A 24,123-nucleotide genomic window follows, 5' to 3' on the forward strand; every position below is an offset into this window, starting at 1 on the left:
CAAAGCAGATATCTGCAGATTTGCAAGTCTCTACTCATAACTTCTTTAAAAAAAATCCTTTGGGGCTGAAACTTTCCATACTGAAAAACAGATTTTGCTAAAAAAAAGTTTGAGCAAAATGGGCTCTGCTATTTTACGTGGTAAGTGAATTCTTGTTCTTTTCCCATGAATTCTAAAGTAAAATGTTGTGGCCATATAAGTAAAAAACGGCTGAAGCAAGAAACTTCAAACATGGCTTATTTTACAGTCTTTACTGAAGGAGACAGACTTAAGACCTGGCTCCAACAGAGAGAAGAAGCCTCATTCTGGCTTTGGCTGAGTAATAGACCTAGTCCTTTAGGAGCTCATCAGCACTTGAGTGGTGACTTGGAGTTGATAACTCTTTCTTCCATTGCCAAATAAATCCCACGGTACTACTAGCCCTTACAAGTCCGGAATCTTTTCATCATGGGGCTGTGTTGAAGAAGGTGACAGCTGCTCAGTCACTGTGCGTTGCTGATCTGCCTGACCTGCAATAGGACTGCTTCATTCTTTTCCTTCTTCCCCTACAGGGGGAAAAAAATCCCTAAAGTAAAGGAAATATGGAGGGCAAGGCTGGGACAGAAAGGACTGGGAGGTGACCCAGGCAGAGACAGAGGGTGGCTTTGGTTGGGGGTAGAGCTGTCAAGGTGAGAAAGAGCGGGGAACAGACCAGTACTGGGGGTTAGAGAGAGACGAAGGGGCCCTGGGAATACAGAAAGCCCGGAGGGGGCTTAGAGCAGAGCAGATGTGCGGTAGCCAAGTCGAGGGGAGGGAGGAACTGGGTGTTCCGTGAGACACGGAGGGGCGGGGCGCTCTCTGCCACCGGCTAACCGCCCTCGTGTGGACGGCTCCGCGAGAGCCCCTAACTCTCTGCCTCCGCCTCCCCTCGGCCACGTGGCCTGCAGGGCGGCCACAGGTATCAGTCGCGGGGGCGGAGGAGCGGCTCCTGGGGCTGAGGCAGCGTGAAGAGCCCTAGGGTTTAGGAGTGGGGCAGGGATCGGTGCTGGGGAGAGGAGCTCCCGAGGATCTGAAACACAGCGAATGAGGTGTAGGGAAAGGCCTGAGGGTGCAGGGGCTGCAGCATGAGGTGGGGGTGTTTCCTAGTGTTTGTGTGTGTGGGGGGGGGTGTTGTGGGTGCAGACTGAGGGGTGGAGCCCCGGAATTTGGGGCTCCAGGGGAAGATATGTGACATGAGTGGGTTTTTACTTCAAATTCAGTAGTTGGTGATACCACAAAAAACAGTCCCGGTATTTCGTTTGGAATGGCTGGAAGATGCACAATTGCCCAGCCTGGGCACTGACCCTGGAGCCTGGCTCACGGCACAAAGAGCTGTATTTCCCTTAATTTCTTGTATTTCTTGAGAGAGATCCCAAACCACATCTCTTTCAATGATGAGACAGCCCAAGAAGGCTTTGAAGGCCATGCAAAGGCAACATTGTCAGTAGCCTTGTCACAAACATGTTTGATAGCAATTTTCTAATTAGGCCTGCCAGGGAGCTGTTCACCACAGGTGCAAACTGTGAGCATTGAACTAGAAAGACACCTATTCAAAAGACTTTGCACTGCCTAGCTTACCTGATTCCTGCTGACTTCATTCATAATTTATCATGTTATTAATATTATGAAACCCTTGTTTTTAGGTTTAGGAGGATATTTCTTTCCAAATATCTATTTGTACAAAGATATAACAAGTAATGGGGAAAAATGCAGAGCTTGGAAGTGCAGTAATGATTATCTTTCCAATGAGACATTGCATTTTATTAGCAATATCATGTAAAACTTTACTGCAGGCACTGATTATATGCCTCTAATTTGTAATAAATCTAAAGCTAAGGGCTGACTGAACCTTTCATGTTATATAGGAACGTTAATCATAAAAAAAAACATTTCCTGTTATTTGCCACTTTACATAAAGTATATTGAGCCAAACAAATATGCAAACAGTAAATATAAAACAAAGCAGATGAAATATAAAGGCATGAAAATGATATTTTGGGTAGGATATGCTATTGTTTGAAAAATTAGCCAACGAGACTACAGAGTGGATTGTGCTGACACCTCTTCTCCCCTCTTGCTCCCCCCCCCCTTTGGATGGACAAAGACAAACAAGCTGTTGGGAAATGGCTGATTTCTATTATGACTGTGTAAATGGTATTTTCATTGTCAAATATGGTGAAAGGGGTATAAAGTCTCATTTTGTTCCCATTGACATCAGTAAGAATTTTGTCACTGACTTAATATGAAAACAGGATCACATCTAAATTTGCTTAATTATGAAGTGAGTACCACAGAGAACAATAAACTGACAGAATTCGTTGTGAAAATGTTTCAGAAACATAATTTATTTTTAATTTTTAGTGTGGACAGTATGATGGATACTAATCTTCAAAAGGATGATCTCACAGGAACAATTAAGTTCATACCTCCCCTGTACAAACAACGTTACCAATTCATTAAAGATTTAGTGATTAAATACAAACCTAAGAAGGTTGGTATGTTTGTTTTTTTCAGAGCTTAAATTTTAAAAGATACAGTAAATGCTGGCACAAGACATCTAGAAACAGGAAATACCAATGTTGTCTGACTTTCAATGCCAAGAACCAGCACTTCGGGAAGTTCTGTTAAATCTGAGTTACCTTGGCAAACTATTCTTGGCAGCCATGGTTGGCTTTTTCCAGACTCATACAACTAGTTAACTGAAGAAAAAACACTTGAACTCAAGTGTTCTTTGGAGCTTAAAAAACACAAATAAAAATATGTTTGCCTCTTGCTGGGCAGCAGGTGGTTTTCTGAACATTTTATAGTTTTCTTTTGAGAGGAAAAAATATTTAAAAAGACTCTTTGAAGGGCTTAGTCCCAGTTCCTTCCCCTAAAGGTTTGTCTTCACTGCAATGTTAGCTTGAACTAACTCAGGTTTTGCCCCTAACCCAACTCCTGTCCACATATAACTCAAGTTAGAGATTTTTAAGTGGTGCTTTAAACTCAAGGTAGCTTGTGGGTGTGGGGTTGAAACTCAAGTGCTGCTGAGGCTTGCTAGTAATGCTGTGGGGATGCAGCAGCTCAAGTTACAACAACTCAGAAGCGGTTAATCCAATCTCTCTACCTATATGTCTACTCTGCATCTGGAAACATGACTCGCAAAGTGGATAGGAAGACTTGCACTAGCTTTGCTCGAGCTAGCACACTAAAAAAAATGTGATGGATATTGCAGCACAGGTGGCAGCTTGGGGTAGCCACCTGAGTCCAAGCTCAGCCACGCTTGAGTGGCTAGCCTGAACTGCCAGCCACGTTGCAACGGCCACACTGTAATTTTCAGCATGCTAGCTTGAGCAATGCTAGCACGTGTCTGTCTACTTGCATTGGGAGGCACACAGCCAGCTGCAGTGTAGACGTACCCTGTGCTGCTAATCAAAATTACTACATACAGTGTTGCTTAGCAGAGTGGTTGCTCTCATCAAGTTAAGCGAACTGTTGCAATGAAGACAAGCCCTAGACATCTTTCAGTCTCTCTGTTTTGTAGTGCCAGTATAGTGCCAAGCTCATCTCTCACACTCACACAAAAGAAAGACATTAAGAATCTGGGATAGTGTTAGTATGCAATCCTCTGGGCAAAAATGAAAGAGTCCTTTTTTTCCACTGGAAATTTAAGATGCCAAGGCACTTACTGTTTTAAAAAGCTTTGAAGATGAAAAATTAAAAGTGCTAACCTTTTTAATTTTTTAAATTTTGAAATAAAAAAATGTTGGGATCTAGGGTTAACCTCAGTGTCCTCCCCAACATTTGGTCTCTGTGAAACAGATTTTAATGTCTCAGGGAATATGTGAGCTTTTGGCAGTCATATAATGACAATTGTGTTTCTTATGTATTCATATTACCAACAGCTAATTTATTGCTTTATAAAGCACTTTTCTGTTCCACTTCATGAGATCAGGACATTTTGATCTGGTTTTGAACAGGATCAGTTCAGTAGCTCTGTTGCATCTGTATCTATAAAGCTTTGATGCTCCTGTCTTGGCAATGCAAAATTAAATTTTTTGGGGGGTAAATTAATTTAGTGTAAAAACTAGAGTTCTCTGTTTATCAACAGGTCAGATTTAGCCTGAGTAGAAACAGTTTTGGCTTCCCCACATCAGCTGAGCTTCAGTGTGCTTCAATCCTGATCTGCATGGAGTACCAGGGTGTAGAGTGATTGTTTAGTTTGTATGCTCATCTAGTCCTTGAGATTACAATAGATACCCCCTTTCCCCCCAAAAAAACCAAAACCCAAAAAACCCAACCTAGACTGAGACTACCAATTCATTGTTGATAGGGCCCTGCCTAGCTATCTAGATGGTGCTGGGCAGGTTCTTAACTTTATGCATTGTGAATCGTCCCAATTAAATCAATGGACTACTCATTGCATAGAGTTAAGCATGTGCAGTGGTGCTGGAACAATTTTTATAGTGGAGCTGCTGAAGGTGGAAACCATGTATTTGGGTTGGGGGATGGGGGTGCAGTAGCACCCCTAGTTCCAGCACCTATGAGCATGAGTAAGTCTTTGCTGGATCAGAATCCAAACTATTGCACAGGAGTGAACTCTTATGCTCGTGTGGAGCCCTATTAACTGCATAAAGGCCAACCTGTGTAGAACACTTTGCAGGACTGGGGCCTAAATGTCCTTTGTAAAGAATCTTTTCAATTCATGTAACTCTTGTAAAACTAAATTATAAAGTTTCATAGAAATGCCATGCATTTAATTCCTATTTCATAAAAATGTTGTTTAATATCAACGCAGAACATATTTTTTGAGTCACACAAATAACTTAAGAATACGGGGTGTTAAAATGCCATTGTTTTCAAATCTACTTTATAGGTTGCAGACTTGGGATGTGCTGACTGTACATTACTCTGGATGCTGAAATTCTGCAAATGCATTGAGGTGCTAGCTGGGCTAGATATCAGGGAGAATGTGATGAAGGAGAAAATGTAAGATGCTTTTTGCATTATTTTTCTTAATAATTCAGTATTTGGTTCAGCCTAACAGCATGTTGCAGCAGTAGTTGTCAAGAGATTCAGCATAAGGATAAATGTAAAGTTATGAACTATTTGGTATGTAAAGATTGAGTATATTGGGAATTGGTATGGTGGTTTTGTAAAACTACTGGTATGCCATATGCTATTGTTGGCATCAAATCGGTTTAAGTTCTTATGTGGCACCCATCACTATGATTAGCTGAGCACTTCCCAAAATTGACATTTGCATAAATTATATTTTGCTCTCTTTTCTTTCCAAAATCAATATGGATTGGACGTTGTTGTTTCTGTTTTTATTGTGGGAAGGTGAGGTCAGAGAAATGGGGTTTGTATTTTGCTGAGAAGGCACAGGGTGGGTTGTGGTTATGTGAACTCTTCAGGACTGAGTTCCGAATTTATGGACCAGTTGGTGAAAAAGCTGTTTCCTGAACACAAAAGTTGAGGTTGAAAATACCATTGCGCCAGTGATAGCTGCAGGTTATAGATTGTACCACACACAAGTTTTCTTGGTGGTGGTTATTTACATGGGGTGAAGGAGCTTTGCAGTTATTTATTTTATTACTGTATATGTTATTTGATAATGTATAATTTAGAAACAAAATTTAAAAGGAAATTTACAAATGTCTTCAATAACCAATTTATTTTGGTTATTTTGTTTTGAAAGGAGGTTAATATGCATGCATAGTAACTTTTTAATTGGAAATTATAAGGATTGTTTTTTTAGTTTTGGTTTGGTTTTTGTAAGCATCTCAGTTTGCTATGTTTCTGGAACTCTGTTGCCATCAAAGCTGACAATAGCATCTCTTATCTTCAAAGATATCTGGCAACAAAGTAGGATTTTTGCAATCTTGGAGGACTATTGCTGAAGTCCAGTTCTTCCTTTACTTTCTTGTCTTATTGTAGATAGTCATGGCAGGTGGCTGCTCATTTGCATTAGGTTTGTTTCTTTTTCCAACAAACAATAAGAGGACTTCATAGATTCCAAGGACACACCACGTACTTCCATTTTTCAGTTATGGGTTCTGCCTATGTCCAGGTCAAACTGCCTTTGAAGGGAAGAAATCACAAGTTTTTTTTGGCCACTTTTTTTTTTTTTTTTGCCACATCAATTCACAAGAAATATGATAGGTTAACACAGAAAGAAGCAAAGAACTTCAAAGACAGTATATTAGTTGGAAACAAAGCAAAAGGCAGCTAAGAATGCTGCTTTCTTGTCACCTTCCTTCCCCCATACTTGAATAGGTTTGGTGTGAACTTAGAACTGTACTCTCCTGATTGGTGGTGCAGTCTTCTTTTCAAGGTTGAGATTTGGCCCAGGTCCTCTTCTGCAACACACATGGTGAAAGACTCTTTAAGGTCAGGTCCTATAAAAGGGCTCAGATTTTTTTTTTTAATTCTGTATCAGTTCTCACTTGAGGCTTCATCACAGTCAAGGTTTCAGGCTCCACATTTAACTTAAATGTTATTTTTTCTGTATAGTTGTGAAGCTGAGCGTTCATCTACCATTTTTTCCTGTATCAGTCAACTACTGCAGCAACCATTTGTCAAACCCCCATTGTCCTGTGCCGTCCACATAGGACATTGTGGTTATGTTTTAGTCTTTTTAATATCTCCAGGCTGCAGTGATTGGGTAATAAGGAAAAATGTAAGAAGAATCTTCATAATTTCAAAGGAAAAACAAAGTAAAAATAAGTTTTAGGTTTAAAATCATCAAAGCGAAACATCTAAGCTGGTTTTTTTTCCAGTCAGGAACTTATTGTTGTTCCCATAGATTTTAAACATTATCATAATTTAAAGATGGAGCCTCAGCCTGTGCACTTATTTATAGATTTCAATTAACTTCAGTCTTTACATAATAGGTTTTTCTTTTGTTTGCTTCCTTTAAGTCTTGGATGTCTATTGACACACTCAGAAGATTATTGATTTATTGATATTTTTCTATGTAGGGGACTGCAGTGATTCCATCTTAAGTAACTATCCAGGAGACCCTCAAACATCATTTCCTAGTAAAAATGGTCTTTAATTAAAGACAGAATTGTACTGGAAACTGTTTTGTCTGTTAACTTTTTACCGAGGATAAGTACCTCTTAACTTTAATGTTTTTTAGGAAGATTGAGTCATATTAATTGTTCAGCACCAAACAATTACAAATGCATACTTATCCTTTTGTCTTGCATGTTCCTGTACCTGTTTGTTGCAGAACATGCTCAACTCCCATTGAAATCAACAGAAGTTAAGCGTATACAGCTTTTTACAGGAGGCCCTTATTAGGGAGAGACTCAGGACAAGAATCTTGTCTCAACCAGATCCTTCTTGTATTGTGTTACAAATTGAGTGAGGTTCCAATTTACTCAGTACTTAAAGAAACCTCAGATTAGTCACTTTAATTGATTTTATTAAATAATTTGTTAGTCAGAGCATAACAGAAAGGTACATTGTCAAGTCTGTGAGAACTGCTCCTTGCAGCCTAATGATTAGCTTGACCCATTTGTCTGGTTCTAATTTTGCTTACAACATGGCATATTTTATACAGGAATTGTTTACAGTTTGATTTTTTTAATTTCCTCTTTTTCACAGACAGACTTATTTTTAGCATATTTACAAACTTTCCAATAAATCTCCAATTGCATGATCAAATATCTGTTATTTACTTACTGTATTTTGCTAACCTAAATATCTGGTACTTGTTGGGGTTAGTGAAGAATATTGCTAACAATATTTATTCTTATTTAACAATTCCTGAGCTAATAATTTCTAGCAAGCTGGCATTTTCCTCCTCTTAGCACAACTACATAGCATATGGGTACACTTGCTCACATAGCCAAGCTAATAGCCTTTATAAGGATATAGAGTTTTTAGGTCAACAGCTGTTTAATTTTGAATGTTTTCCTAGGCATAGGTTGTCTCCCCTTCCTGCTGATTATCTGCAACCAAGTGAAAGATCTCTAACTGTGACCCTGCATCATGGCTCAGTTGCTCATAAAGATCCTTGCATGCTTGGTTTTGACTTGGTAACATGCATTGAATTGTGAGTATTAAGCTTACGTATTCCAATTTTTCTTATCCAACACATTGTAAATATAAATATTCATAGAGCAGAATTCCACGTTTCATTCTGTTCTTCCTTTGCATTGTACTTTGTAATGTGTCAAGACTCATTGAGGTCAGGAGCGTTGAAATTAGAGTTTAAAGCCTTTACTCTTAGCAAACTTGTTCAATCCTGTACATTTAACACTTTCATAATTCAAATGGAAGATTAGCAGGATGTGGCTGACTTTTCTAATGTGTGAAGTTAATCATATTAGGAACCTGGGGCAGTGTGTGTCGATAGAAGGGTGAAAAAAAGTATGAAAGAGGGAGAGATTATGAAAAATAGTAAAGAATCACCTTTGACAACTTATATTTATTCACTTTGCAGCACATGACTAAAATATTAGGACATACATAGTCTAGTTGAATTGATTGTAGAGAAAGTCAAAAGACTCTGTGAGACTTTAAGGACCTATGTAATCCTATCCTTTTCAGAATAGAGCACCTGGAAGCAGCAGAACTGGAAAAGTTTCCAGAAGTGGTATTTGGTTTTATGGCTCCAGCCATAGTTGTAATCAGCACTCCAAACTCAGAATTTAACCCTTTGCTCCCAGGAGTGACACTGTTCAGACATTCAGACCATAAATTTGAATGGGACCGAGCACAATTTCAAAGTTGGTGAGTTTGCTGGTTACTGTACATTACATTATTTGTACTCAAAACAGTAAAAAGCAATGGTAGAGATTTACTTTTTAAATACAGTTTATGTGTGAGGGTGGTTGGTGTGTTGAAAAGTGAGTGTCTTGGGCCCAAATAGGGATAATATGTTAATGAAATCCTTGTATACTGTTACATTAAACAGATAAGTGTGGGCTGGGGTTTTGTGTCAAGTTGCCACTGGCTTACTCTCATTGTAACAACAGTTGTTAAAATCTTAAACTTTTGGGTAAATATGCAGAAAAAGAAGGAAAAACAGCTAAAACATTTGAAATGTGAAGTTTTAAGTAAGATTTTCATTTTTAACAATATCCAATTTTCCCTTTAGCTGTAGAGATTTTTTTGTGGGTAAAATACCCTGTTTTGACAGTCTTGGATGGTAGTAAATATGTTAATAACTGTCCTGTTTTGGGAAAAGAGAAGAATTTAGTTGTTCTGATTAGGAGCTGTTGTTGTTTAAAGTCCAGTCCTGTTTCCTTGAAGACAAAACAAGACAAACACACAAAATGGGAACAGAAAAGAATACCAAATATAGAAAATGCAGCTTCTGTCTCTGGTGCTGACTCTCACTTGCAGCTTCACTACTGGAGAAACACAGGTGCATAACACATGCTCTTATCAGCCAGTCCAAGGCCTGGCAAAATGGTACCAGCTTTGGGTTGTTTGGAGGATTGCTTTTAGCTACCTCACTAGTTGTGAGCTCACAGCTGTGTTGCAAAAGATGCAGACTCTTATTAAACAGAAGGCAAAAAAGAGAGATAGAAAAGAGGAAGAAATAAGTTGCAAGAAGGAAAAGAACTCACAAGGGAAAGGGTGTGAGCAGGAACCCAACTCTTACATTCCAGGTAGTATTCAGGATTTCTGGTGGTGGCAGAGGTTCTCTCTCTCTTTGGCCTTTTCTGGTCAGGATGTTTAAGAACATAAGAATGACCATACTGGGTCAGACCAAAGGTCCATCTAACCCAGTATCCTGTTTGCCAACAGTGGCCAATGCCAGGTGCCCCAGAGGGAATGAACAGAACAAGTAATCATCAAGTGATTCATTCCCTGTCACTCATTCCCAGCTTCTGGCAAACAGAGGCAAACACCATCCCTGCCCATCCTGGCTAATAGTCATTGATGGACCTATCCTCCATGAATTTATCTAATTCTTTTTTGAACCCTGTTATAGTCTTGGCCTTCACAACATCCTCTGGCAAGGAGTTCCACAGGTTCACTGTGTGTTGTGTAAAGAAATACTTCCTTTTGTTTGTTTTAAATTGTTGCCTATTAATTTCATTTGGTGACCCCTAATTCTTGTGTTCTGAGAAGGAGTAAATAACACTTCCGTATTTACTTTCTCCACACCAGTCATGATTTTATAGACCTCAATCTAATCCTCCCTCCCCCTTGTTTCTCACAATCCAGACTATGAAGGCCCAATATGTCATAGTGGGTCCCGGGAGACGATGTGGGTGGCAGCCAGGATGGTAAAGCTCATTCCTTCTAGTCCATCCATGCCCATAATACTACCATTCAGTGACACTCAGATAAACTACATACAAAAAGGTGTGCCAACCTAATCCCATTAACATTAATCAATCAAAACACATTTCACTGTAAACATTTCCTCTCATTTCTAGAAATTTGCACCTCATTATCTCAACCTGTGACCTACTAGGAGCCTCCAAGACTACTCCTGAGGGAATTCTGTGCCAAAATATCTCTGGAGACATTTAAGAGTAGGTTAGATAAATGTCTATCAGGGATGGTCTAGACAGTATTTGGTCCTGCCATGTGGGCAGGGGACTGGACTCAATGATCTCTCGAGGTCCCTTCCAGTCCTAGAATCTATGAATCTATGAAAAAAATTCTATGCACAATATTTTAAAATTCTACATATTTTATTTGTCAATAAATAAATGTGGAGGCTCCAGAATGGCAGTGGGGAGCACTGGCCATTGTCTGCAAGGAGGTGGGAGATCACCCTGCAACCTCTGCTCCCCCAATACATGGATTTGGTGTTGAGGCTGCACCAGACCCCGACACAGTGCAAGGGCCAGGCCTGCCCCAGGATCACCCTGGGGCCCTGCCCTTCCACGCCAGGTACACCAGGAAGGCTAGCGAGAGGGACAGAGTCTTGCAAGCATGCCCAGCCCTGGTCCCCAATCCAGGTGTGAGTCAGGCAGGCTCAGCCCGGCAGGATCCAGGTGGGGATCCTGGTGTGGAGTGAGAGGGTTCTCTGTGGGGCAGTTGGGTGTCAGCGGTTCAGTGTGGGGATCCGGGTGCAGAAGGGGATCTTCTTGTTGCTTGTTGGGAGGGTTCCAGGTGCAGGGGGAATGGAACTCTGCAGGGGGTACAGGTGCAGGTAGTTGGGGCTAAGTAGGGGGGTGTCTGGGTTTGGGAGCTTCTGGGGGGTGTGTGTCTGGGTGCTGGGGGAGTGGGGCTTGGAGGGGTGAGGGTCCTGGTCACTGGAGCTCAGTGTGGGAGTCCAGGTCATTGGGGCTCAGTGTGGGGGTCCAGCTGCAGTGGGAGTGGGGCTCATCGGGATGGGGCTTGAGTTCGGAGGGCTCAGAAAGGTGTGGTCTGGGTGCAGGGGTGCAGGTGGATGCAGGGAGGAGGGGCTTGACAGGTATACAGATGCAGGAGGGTGGAGCTTGGTGGGGTGGGGTTCAGGTGCAGGGGGAGTGAGACTCAGTGGGGGGTTGGGTATGGGGGGGGTCCGGATGCATGGGGTTGGGTGGATGGGAGAGCAACTGCCAGCATACAGTGACTCCTTACCCCTCGGTTGAGGAGCGATGGGTACAGGAAGTGTGTGTGTGTAGCTTCCTGCAGCTGGGGGAGGTTTCTGGGGATGGGTCTGACCCGTCCCCTCCTTGCAGGGGAAGAGGAAGTCCTGTCCTCCTCAGCCCAGCTGGGACTAGCAGCTGAGCCCGTAGGAGCCATTAGCCAGGGCGTCCCCAGCTCCCCCCCCCCCCCCGCTGATACCTCTCCACTGGGTGCCTGAAACAATGCACCCATGGTGCTGGGGAGGGCCTCTTATCACAGTTCTTTTAACCTAACCAATTCAGTTTGAACCAGTCGATTTGTCTTTACCTTTTGCTGACAATTTTAGGTAACAGTTTGAATTGGACTTCTGTTATCTTGGACAATTTAGGTAAAGGACTTTGCACAGCAATGTGAAAAAATACTTAAATAAAAATAAAACCATCTCCCAGGTTATTATATTGTTAAGATTCTAATTTAAATTGGGAGATTCTCATGTCTGTCTTGGAAACTTTTTTCCATAACTACTTTTATTTATTTTTAGTAACTGCTGTATGAACTGCTATTCTGGCCTTGAATTTTCTGAGGCTTGTGTTCTGCAATTCATCCTTCTGTTAACTATACATCTGTGATGGTTCTTGTTTAAGTGATGGTCCCTATTATATTCTTCTCAGCTATGTGCCTAGAGCCAGAGCTTTTTCAAAGGACTAATGTCTGTTGTCCATGCATGCGCCTTTGCACGATCTTGTGGTTTCGCCCAAGGTGACCGTGTCTTCAGTTCCTTCTCACCACTGCATGGTCTGAGTTGGAACTTCTGCTGGTCTCTTGTCTTTGGTGATGCATTTTCCAAACTTTTCAGGAAAAAAATGTTTTGATTTTTGTACAGAGTCAGGATTCTTACAGTTTTCATAGTAGTTTTCTTGATTCTAGAGTTTTTGTAGGTTTAAGGGCTGGAAACACTGCTTTGGCAGTTTCCTGCCAAACAATTCCTAAACCATCCCTCTCTGCTCCCCCAGTGTCCAGTTTTGGATACTGTATATAGTCAAGGGTTGTTGTTTTTTGCTGTTTTTGTAGTACTGTAATTTTCTTCTTTCTGAAAGTTCTGGTATGCTTAAAGACTTTGGGTGCCGCTTTTGCAGTTTCCCACCAAATTATCTTCATCCCACCATCCAGGTTGAGATACTGGATTATGCTGAAAAGGCTGGGATTCAAAGTCTGTAGTTTCTGCCCTCATCGGTTTTCCCTCAGTGATGAGCATCAATGTTGTCTGTACTGTTTGGGGGTAACCCACACTACGTCCAGGTACAGTGTCTGCCTCTCCTTCCCTGTTCGTACTTGGGAAAGCAGTCTTCCGTCTTATGAAGCACCTCATGGAAGTCGCCATGGGGCCACAGATCCCACCCCCATACACCTGCCTGAACAGTCCAAGAGTGTGCCTCCTACTGTGGAGCCTGAGTCTGGCTCTGCTGGTACAAGTGCTATGGACCCCGCACCAAGGCCTAGCCATAGGTCACAGAAGTATGTGCATAAGCATGGCAGGAAGTCCTCCCCTTGAACAGTACTGAATGCACTTGGTACCAGTGCATGCAAAATATCTAGTACAGTAACTTCTCACTTAAAGTCGTCCCGGTTAACATTGTTTTGGTGTTAAGCTGCTCGTTTAAAGTTGTGCAATGCTCCCTGTAGCGGGGTGGTCACCCGCTCCTGTCCTGAAGGGCAGGACTTGGTGTCCATTCACAAGACGTCACCCTTGTTGACTGGTTGGATCGAATCAACTACATCTTCCCTCCCCTATCAGTCTTGCCACGTGTCCTTCACAAACTCTGACAGGAGAGGATGATGGTCATCCTGATCGCTCCATTCTGGCCTTGCCATATGTTGAAGCATCCTCCCCTCCCGCTACCGACTTTTCTGGTACTGCTCACACAACATAACAGCAGACTGTGTCACCCCGATCCAGGGATGCTTCACCTGACAGCTTGGTTTTTGGATGAACACCTCTGCTAGCACAGGCGTGTTTGTCAGCAGTTTGAGATGTCCTCTCAAATAGCAGGAAGGACTCCACAAGACAATCCTATCAAGCCAAATGGGCACATTTCACTTCTTGGGTCCAACAGAGAGGTCTTGTCTTGTTCCTGAGGCTGTGGACATCCCAATGCTCATAGATTATTTCCTCCATCTGAAAACCTCAGGGTCGTGCTCAGCTCCATCAGGGTGGCACGCAGCAGCTATTAACACTTTCCACCCTCTGGTAGAGGGACATTCGGGTTTTTACCCATCCTCTGACGGATTCTGGAAGGGCCTTGTATGTAAATACCCGCCCATTCAGTCTATAACTTCCCAGTGGTAACTCAACCTAGTTCTTATGTCATTAGTGAACTCCCCCTTTGAACCTCTGGCTTCCTAATCTTTTTTCGTCCTTTCTATGAATATCGCCTTCCTGGTTGCTATTACCTCTGGTGAACTGGGGGCCATGGTGGTAACTCCCCGCTTTCATCACGTTCAATAAGGACAAAGTTTCACTGCACCTGCATCCCAAATTTGTACCAAAACTGGTTTCCCGCTAAACCAACCATACATCTACCCACTTTTTTTCCTAAACCACATACCTCAAATGATGAACAGCAACTTCACTCTCTTGATGTACATAGGACCCTGGCCTTTTACCTACAAAGGAAGAAGCCATCCTGGAAATCTCCCAGACTGTCATCATAGCAGAGAAAATTAAGGGGCAGGCCATCTCCACCCAGAGAATCTTGAAGTAGGTCTCAGGGTGCATTATGCTCTGCTATCAATTATCGGGATGGTCCCCACCAGGTGGGATGCAGGCCCATTCCATGAGAGCACAAGTATCAACTACCATCGTGTGCCATGACTGCCCCTTGAAGATATATAGAAGGCAGACATGTGGAGTTTAGTACACAGCTTTTCTTCTCATTATGCTCTAGTGCATAATTCGGCGATGGATGCCTTGTTTGGCACAGCGGTCCTCTGTTCCACAATTTTGTCATTTTCCTCGCAACCACCGCCTATCTAGGCACTGCTTGTTAATCATCCTCCGTGGAATATAAGAAGGACCATCACTTGAAGAAGAAGAGGATGTTACTTACCTGTAACTGGAAGTTTTTTGAGATTTGTGGTCCCTATCTGTATTCCAATCCCACCTTCTTTCCCCTTTGCTGCAGATCTGGTAGATGTGTGGTGGAGAAGGAACTGAAGATGTGGTCGGTCTGCCCCACCCTTTATCGCCTCAGGTGAAACCACGAGGAGGTGCAAGGGTGCATGCACGGACTGACGGACGTTGCTACTTAGAAAAAGCTCCGGCTCTGGGTGCCTGGTACATGCACATAACCCTCAGATTACTACAGATAGGGACCACACATCTCAAAGAACTTCCAGTTACAGGTAAGTAACTTTCCCTTCTTGGGATACCCAGGACTGTGAGTCACCTTGTTACCCTGACCTCCAGTGAGGAGGAGGCTTGCTTATGTTTAACTGGATGTCATCTGCTTGACAGTACCAGCCTGTTAGTCACACATGCTCTCTCTTCTGGGGTATGCCAGCCTTACTTTGCCTTACAGATTAATAATAGGTGTGACTCAGTCTCGGAGTCCCTTTCAAGCATTCCCCTGTAGTGCCAGCCTCTTATCCACTGAATACTCACAGAAATACCAGGTCTGCTGTCACCAAGGAAAAAGTACACACAGCAACTTGTAGGATTCAACTCAGGTTCAGCACCTAGCTTAATATCACAGCACTCTGATATATTTATAGTGAAATCAAGGATAAGTTTATGACCCAAGATTCAAGAAATAGTAAGGATATTGGAAGCAAAAAAAAAAAGCATGCTTTCTAGAGACTAAACTTAATTGAACAGGCTAATCTCCTGTCACCCCAAATGTCCTCTGAAGCATTTGAGTCAAGGATGGTTAAGATCCTATTTTCATGAATCTAAACACACTGCCTGTTTACTTCCTCAGTGAGGGAGGGTGAGGTGTCTTCTCTGTTCCCCAAATATAGTCCAGCAAACCTTTGAAGTGAACCTCAAGACAAGGTTCTCTTCCCCCATTGCGTGCTCTTTGTGGTTCACTTCATATCTTTCTGTTGATTTTGAATGTAAATGTGCCTGCACTGTGTTAGCTTACAATGCTTAATTTACATGCCAACAGAGAGACAGAGGAATAAACATCTTTTCTGTCAGGAAAACTCTTTGCCTCTGCTGTGATACAGATGCTAAGAAATATTTTCAGTATACACCTATAACTCCTTACATAATATTTGTACCTACATTTCACAACAATATTAATGACCTGTGTGACCCTGGCTTTCATTTAAGGCATCAGATGACCTTCTTTGGTAAACCAGAATGTACATACTAGAATTAGGATATTCCTGTAACTCCCTTGCCAGTTGGCATTGAGGAGTTCTTATGTCACAACATCTGTCTGTGTTTTTGGTGTAATAAATATAGGAAAATATTTAAATTTTGTGTTATGAATTGTGTGAGTCTTGCATTCCTGATCTTCTGTGGCAAAAAATTCTACAGCTGGGTGCTTTGTCTCCAGTGAGCTTCTTCTTAGGTTCGCCAGCTTTATCATACCCATTGGCCACTGTATCCTTGGAATAGTGCAGAGGAAGAGAGGTGGCCCTTTTAGATCTCTTTCTCACCTTAATATGATTCCCATGCACAGTGTTATGGACCTGAGATGCCTCCGTTCTCCTCAGCTGTCACTCTGAAGCCTTATTATGTCTGTAGAGTCAGTGAGAAGTGATGGGAACTGCTACAAGCATGCTTGCAGCTGTTTTCTTTGCATCACACTGACTCAACATTCTAGGCTTCTCTTTTTGTTCAGAATATCATCAGGTTGGTTTTGCAGCCTGCTACTGTCCAGTTTTTAAGTTCTTAGCCATTTTGACTTTACAAATTAAATCTATTAGATAGCAAGGCATGTATCTATGCCATGCCAAGAGTCCCTAGAAGACCATTGTGATACCAGAGGTAACTAAACCAATCACCCCCCCCCCATACAGCCATATTGCATATAGCAGTTTAATTGGTTGTATAAGGGAGACTGCACAGATGAGGGAGACATGACCCAACTGCCAGTTTTTCAAATCCATCCACACAGCAACACAACCAGCACACACAATAACCTTAAGCACACGCAGCTCCTCACTGCAGCATATATCCCTCATTCTCTACATGTACAAATCAACACAAATCTCCCAGCACATCTCCCCCAGACACAAATCAATGCAACCACTTACACAAAAACACAGCCAGCATACACAGTAGCCCCAAACACACACAGTCCCTCACCACAGCACACACCCTTTATTTACTACCTACACAAATAAATACAAATCTTGCAATACAACACAACCACCCACACAACAACACAACCAGCACACTCTAACCCCAAACATCACTCTGAAGCCTAGAATATTGAGTAAGTGTGATGCAAAGGAAGCAGCTGCAAGCATGACTCTAAAGATTCTTTTGTTTAGAATATCACCAGATTCAATAATCACTGGAATTCTTGGTCTGGTACCATCCAAATTTTAAGTTCTCAGCCATTATGAATTCATAAATTACACCTCTACAACAGTGTGGGCTTTCAGATACTAGTATAGCTATACTGGGCCTGCAGACTTAGAGATAGATTCAAGCATATATTTCTATAATTTAGCCAGTATTGTCTTTTTTTAAATGCACTCTTCTCAAAATATAATAGTGTGATTAAATTCTGAAAACTTAACAAAGTACAAAAAGCTGATGTTTTCTATAAGCTGTTGTATTTTTATTCATTCTGTCTGCTTTATAGAAAGAGAGAGAGGGCATAATAATGAATATGTATATTTTCCAGCAGGTGCTTGTGAAATATTAAAGGAATTCTGGTTTATTTAAAAATGCAGAGATAACAATTTAATCCAGTGGTGGGCAAACTTTTTGGCTCGAGGGCCACATCTGGGTGGGACATTGCATGCAGGGCTATGAATCTAGGGCAGGGGGTTAGGGTGCAGGAGGGGTGTGGAGTGTACGAGGGGGCACAGGGCAGGGGGTTGGGGTGTAGGGAGGGGTTTGGAGTGCAGGAGGGGGCTTGGGGCAGGGGGTTGGGGTGCAGGAGGGGTGCGGAGTGCGGCGGGGGCTCAGGGCAGGGAGTTGAGGTGCGGGGTGCAGGAGGGGTGCAGGGTGCGGGCTCCGGCCCAGCACCAATTATCTTGAGCAGCTCCAGGTGGCAGCAGTGCGCAGCGGGGCTCAAGCAGGCTGCCTGCCTGCCCTGCCCCCACGCTGCTCCTGGAAGCAGGCACCACGTCCTGCGGCCCCTGGGGGAGAGGGGAGCAGAGGGCTCCGCGCGCTGCCCTCGCCTGCAGGCACCGTCTCCTGCAGCAACCATTGGCCTCAGGGACATGGTGCTGGCCACTTCCAGGAGCAGCGCGGGGTCAGGGCAGGCAGGGAACCTGCCTTAGCCCCGCGGTTCCACAGGGATGGCAATCCCACAGGCTGGATCCAAAGCCCTGACAGGCCGGATCAGGCCCACGGGCCATAGTTTGCCTACCCCTCATTTAATCTTATTTCACAGTACTACAGACTAAGGCTCTCATCCTGAAAATGCTTATGTATGTGCCTAAATTCGAGCACATGAGTAATTCCATTGAAATAAATATTCTTGAAGTTAAACAAGTGCATAAGAGCTAGCAGGATCGGGGTTTTATTTTTTGCACTGGTGTTCATATTTCTACATCACATTAAAAATATGACCATTCAATATAATAAGATTACATTATTTTTCTTAGGGCAGTAGCTGCAGCTACTAGCTATGATTATACAGTGGAATTTACTGGACTTGGGACCTCACCACCTGGAACTGAGGATGTTGGGTTTTGTACCCAAATAGGTGTGTTTGTGAGAAAATATCCAAAGAATGGTGAAACTGTTAACTCTGAGAAACATACAGAACATGCTTACAAAACTGTAAGTATCTCCGGCTCTCCCTTTACATATCCATTTAGTTTACTTTGTATAGGGATCAATAAATAACAACAAAGGGACAATTTTGTGAGACAGAATCATAAGGGTTATGTGTATACCAGAGTTGACTATTGCTACATGCCACAGTGGCTCAGCTGCAGTGCTTCAGTGTAGATACTGCCTACGCCGACAGGAGGGGTTCACAGCCCTGAGCCATAGCTATGCTGATGTAAATTCCCAGTGTAGACCAGCTCGTACTCAAGAGCATTGAGAAAAGAATAAGCCTGTGATTATGTTTTTAAAAATACCAAACATTCAGACTGACGTTATGACTTCTTGCCTGTGGCAGGGAGATTCATGCCCAGAATCTGGTCAGCTGCCATGGTCCCGGCAGGGAGTCGGACCCTGGGAACCAGTAGGACTCCCAGCAGGTAGTGGGAAGCCCGGGCAGCAGTCCAAGCCGGGAGCCTAGGTGGCAGCCCACCTTGGAGCAGAGACCGGGTAGCACCCTGGCTCGGGAGCCCGCTTTCTTGTCAATTTCACGACTCCAGCAGAGCCATGAAATTGACAATTATGACAGCCAACAGCCACTGTAAGGAATGCAGTGGCTACACAGACACTGCATCACCCTCATTACAATGATATAAGCCCTACGCCTCTTGTTGAAGTTGTTTTAGTATGTCACATAGCGGGTGAGTTACATTGGCAGGAGGAGCATTTCAGTATGTACACTACCGCTGTTTTGTTGCCAAAAGCTGACTTTTGTGTAGTGTAGACAAGGCCCAAGTCTGTTACTGTCTGCCTTCTGCTTGTCTCTCTCACACACACTTATCCAAAACAGTACTCAGCAATGCCTCCCACCCATATAGTTCAAATTATTGAGTGGCCTTGGATATGCCTTTGTTTTGGGCGGTGACGTTTGTGTGCTTTGTTTTGGAGACTTCTGTTGTTTCTGGGTCTGTCATAATGTTAAATATTTTGGGTTTTTGCACATTGTAAAGGTTTTCAAGGCAGTGTACCCAAGTCTTAAAGATGAAAAGTACCTACAGAATGCAGTGGTCAGTGAAGTTCTTTTCGGAGCAGACATCATTAAAAGACGACTACTGGGCAATTTCAAGTCTGAGTGGAAGGAGCATAGTGATGGCCTTGAGACAAAATTCAAATTCCAGCCATTTAAATATTTTATGAGGCGTTCAAAGAACCTTCCTCTAGCTGAAACTGAAAAACTTGCTGCTGATAGAAGCATGGAGCCATTCATTGATGGAAACACAGTTTATATACCTCTGGCAAAAATCTTTTCTATTCCCAAAGTGAATCAACTTTGTGGCACCTTTGAGAAGTTAAGCAAGCTTATTGCTGGCAAAGTAGCACTGAGCAATGATGGTTCTGCTGTGATAGTCACTATCGAATATGAAAATGAAGAACAAGAGAATTAGAAAACACTTCAAACTGTGGTGACAAAGAAAACCTTGTTAGTAGATTCATGCCGATTTTATTTCTATATAGTGACTAGTTACCGCACTCACTTATAGTATTTTTTTAATTTTAAATATTTCCAGCGGGACCTAGAATTTTTGCTTGTTAAAGGCAGCACCTTTAAGGATTATAGGGCAGATTTTCAAAGGCACAAAAGGGAGCAGTTAGGCATCCAACTGCCATTGAAGGGCAATAGTTTATTTAGCCATGTTTTGTTTGCTCTCCCCTTATTTATCTCTCAAGTATCATAATTACACACTTTTAGGTATGTTGGGAGTATATATACAGATTTCACTAGCTGTAACTGAGTCCCCCGAGACTAGTCATGTGAATGGTAGTGTAGTAGAGCACTACGGCTTCACCACCTATCTAGCTATAGGTTTCACATATTGATTCTAATTCTAAAACCTAGACAACAGTTATAATTATAGCATATGTCAGCTATAAAACAAGCTGTTGGGTAAGGAGGACCAAAATGTTAATATTTTTGGTAAAATTTACCTACATTTTTTTTGTTTGTAAGTTAAATTTTTTTTTTTTGGTTCAAAGGGTGAATGTGAAGACAGAGAAATGGAAATTCAGAAAGCCTATCTTATTGATCATTGTATAGTGTAGCTGGAAGAGAAATAAAAGCAGCAGGTAGAAGACATGTAGCAGGATGGGAGGGGGCAGGGGGGAGCATAAATTTGGACTAATACAGAAGTAAAAATATTCCTGTAGAATCAGCCACTAATGGAGAGATGGGCATAGCCATTGTACCAGTTCTTATATGTTTTCTTTCTCCTTCCCTTTTTTGGTCATCTTATTGTAGCAGCACTGATCCCATGGACATAACTTGATGGAAACATAGGGATGTGTCCTCCTCTGTACCTGTGTAAAGCCCATTAACGTGAGAGTCTCACAACTTTAGGTGGTGTTTATTAAAAAAAAAAAACACTTTTCATGGATGTCATTGCAACCCAGAGCACAGTTTTAGGCTTGGAGAAAGTCAAATGCTTCTTCTAGGTTAATGGGAAAAGTGGTACAGTTAGTTAGTTCGTGGTGGCAGGAGAAGTTCAATGAGAATAATCTGATGGGAAAGTAGTAGACATTAAATTATAAAAGTACTGTATTTCTAAATAAAATGTGTTCCCACCGTTTTCTGTTAAATATCTCTGACTTCTGTTTATTTTATTAAAGGTTTTAAAACTTCCTAGAGCTGCTTTAAGGAAAAATTACCCTCAAAGTAATAAGTAATTGTTCCCTAAAAATACATGCTATTCCTAATACTTCCAATAGAAATAGAAGGCTGTGCAATACCTGTGATAGTGGAGCTGTGTGATTTAGGCCATGGAGATGATTCTACTAGAAAGAGCTGGCCAGCCTGCCTTATGCAAGGATATATCACACATATAAATGTGTAATAAACAAACAACTAACTATTTATTAATCTCCAAGAACTAAAACTGTTATGTATGCACAAGAATAGCATGTTCACACATGTTGCAAAATTTCCCCCTCAATTTTCTTTGTCCAAGGTAAGTAATATTTTTGATGTGACTAGGTCAAGCCACATGGTTTTCTTTTGTTAATATCTGATAAATGCTAAAATGTTTCTCATGGATAATGCATAATTAACTAGTGAACAGGCCTCACTCTTTGGATGCTCCCACTGATATCACTGGCAGATTTCGGGGGGGGGGGGGGACAAATGCTGCAGGATCAGGCCTAACGTTTGTGAGATATTTACAAAAATGTAAAGCAGTTCTGTGTAAAGACTAGTGTCGTAGAGGATGACCTTTGCTCCACCTTCAGAATCTGTGGGTGGGGAGGCTCCTGTCTCTTCTGGCCCTCCTTCAACTCTCAAATCATTCATGGTGAAAGACCAGACAGAAAAGGGGGGCAGTAACTTAGAGCAGAGGGATAGGTTCAGAATCTATAAGTAGGATGAGTTTCTCTGAAAGAGACAAATGCTTTGAAGCATTCCACCTCCCTCCAAATGCTTTTATAACTTCTTGATACTTTTACTTTGTTTTGTGTAGAATTTTTTCATCCCTGTTAAACAGCTATGCTTACTAAACGTTAACTTGTAATCAAAACTATTTAGAACTACTTCCTCGGTGGTTTATTTTTTTTGGCTGTACAGTTATCTTGTAAAATGCCTTAAATGTTACACATGTGAACTTCAAAGCTTGTAAATAAACTGTTCTTTGGCTAATAATGAGCCTGTTTAATTAGTGCAGAGTTCAGTACCATTAGCTTGGCCATTTTTTTTGAAGATATCCCTGCAACTCAGTGATGTACTGTAAGGCACATTTAGCAGTTACTATATCTGTTAAGGTTTTTTGTCCCCCGCCCCCTTCCTTCCTTCCCCACTCTGTTTTTTCTTGTTGGTATTTCTTTATTTAGTGTACTTTGTAGCCTAGTCATTTAAAATAAGGAACAGGTGGTTCTGGCAGAATTGGAACAACATTTGCCTTGAATATTATGTTACATTACATCTAATTATAGGGGTGCTTATAGAAACACTTACTTTTCTTGGAAAGATCAGACCCTTAACATTTTGTTCTGTAAACCCAGTTGGAAATTGGTCTATGTGAATAGTGGGTTGGCTACCTTTATCCCAAAGGATTTATAATATCCTCCAAAAAACTCAACTTACACAGAGCAGCATTGATTAGTTTTTCCTTCTATAATCTTTACTGTTAGGACTTAGTACTGGATGTTAACATCTTAAAGGGAGAAGAAGGAATCCAAGAATAAATAAATTGTGCTTCTGTGATGCCTTTCATGGGAAGACAAACCACCTCATAAATGTTAAGACATATAAATCACAGTGAGGTAGGTAGGTAAGCTTCTTTGTATAAGTGTTCAGAGTCATAGTGAAGTCATGTGACTTGCCCAAGCTATTACAGCAAATCAGTGATAGAACCATGGTTTAGGCTATGTCTACAATACCACTTATGTCACTTAGGAGTGTGATATGTCACTCAGGGGGGTGGCTTAAGTTACACTGATGTAAGGACTGGTGTGGATTGTGCTATGTTGGCAAGAGAGCTTCTCCCTCCGACAATGCTACCACTGCTCGTTCATCATCATCATCATCACGTTCCTATTACGCCTCTGGTGTTTAGGGCAGTGACGAAGCTCCTCCACTCCTGTCTGTTTCTGGCATGTCTTTCAGTGGTTCCCCAGCTGTGCCCCAGGTTTTTCAGCTCAGCTTCCACAGCTCTTCGCCATGTTGTTTTCGGGAGGCCTCATTTTCGCTTGCCTACAGGTGTCCATCTTATTGGTACTCTGTTGATGGAATCAGTTTCCATCCGAAACACATGGCCAATCCATCTCCAGTGGCTCCTGGCAATGATAGTGCTCAGATCCTCTTGGCTGCACTGGGTCAAGAGATCTTGGTTTGACATTGTTCTGGGCCAAAAGATACAGAGGATTTTTTTGAGGCAGCTTGTATGAAATGAAGACAGTTTGGACATGTCATACTTTATAGCGTAGAATGCTGGGGAATGAGAAAGTAGTGTTGAAAGTCCGCAGCTCTGATAAATCTTGAGTTTGGTTTTGGTGTTGTATTTTGATGATTTCTAGACCGTATTTAAGCTCCTGATGGTGGTCCTGGCTTTACTGATTTTGTTCCGGATGTCCTGGCTTGTTCCACCGTCCTGGCTGATGGTGTTGCCCAAGTACGTGAACGTTTCTACATTGGTGAGAACATAATCCTCTATCTGTACTGGTGATGGTGAGGCAATATTAAAGGTCATGATATCTGTCTTATTGCGGTTGATTTTCAGTCCAATTTGCTGGATGAATGTGTTGAGTCTAGTTGTTTTTTCTTGTATATGGTGTTAGATATATGATAGAAGAGCGACATCATCTGGAAAGTCCAGGTCTTCAAGGGATGAGAAGAGCATCCATTTAATGCCTCTTGGCATGTCTTCTGTTGTATGCTGCATTACCCAGTCGATGGCAATGTTGAAGAAGATTGCAGACATGACACACCCCTGACGTGTTCCTGTTTTGACTTCAAAACTGAGCTCACTGATCAACACTGCATGTAAAGTTGAAATAGAAGCTTTTGATGACGTTGATTCTACGGAAAGGAATTCCATATGCCCGCAGAATGTGCCATAGGCTGGTCCCGTGAATGCTATCAAAAGCCTTCT

The 24,123-nt window shown here is 42.1% G+C and overlaps 1 protein-coding gene across 2 annotated transcripts; it reads left to right on the forward strand.

Annotated features, from left to right (window-relative positions):
- Positions 1 to 852: 852 nt before the first annotated feature.
- HENMT1 (HEN methyltransferase 1) lies at positions 853 to 22,142 on the forward strand. Of its 2 annotated transcripts, none has more exons than XM_034779238.1 (7): positions 853 to 937; positions 2,380 to 2,509; positions 4,874 to 4,986; positions 7,928 to 8,062; positions 8,560 to 8,742; positions 18,325 to 18,502; positions 19,501 to 22,142. In XM_034779238.1, the coding sequence occupies exons 2-7, from the start codon at positions 2,390 to 2,392 to the stop codon at positions 19,933 to 19,935; spliced, it is 1,164 nt and encodes a 387-aa protein (XP_034635129.1). In that variant the 5' UTR covers positions 853 to 937; positions 2,380 to 2,389; the 3' UTR covers positions 19,936 to 22,142. The 2 variants fall into 2 exon arrangements, with proteins under 2 accessions (XP_034635129.1, XP_034635128.1); XM_034779237.1 differs by lacking the exon at positions 853 to 937 and adding an exon at positions 1,026 to 1,108.
- Positions 22,143 to 24,123: the final 1,981 nt, after the last annotated feature.

This window comes from Trachemys scripta, chromosome 8, assembly GCF_013100865.1.
Source record: "Trachemys scripta elegans isolate TJP31775 chromosome 8, CAS_Tse_1.0, whole genome shotgun sequence".
Taxonomy (NCBI): Eukaryota; Metazoa; Chordata; order Testudines; family Emydidae; genus Trachemys; species Trachemys scripta.

Bases quoted from the DNA above. Each gene is read 5' to 3' on its own strand.
- HENMT1 (XM_034779237.1), top strand. The intron at 4,987-7,927 runs GTAAGATGCTTT...ATGTTTTCCTAG, and splicing joins AATGTGATGAAGGAGAAAAT to GCATAGGTTGTCTCCCCTTC. The intron at 8,063-8,559 runs GTGAGTATTAAG...TATCCTTTTCAG, and splicing joins TTGGTAACATGCATTGAATT to AATAGAGCACCTGGAAGCAG.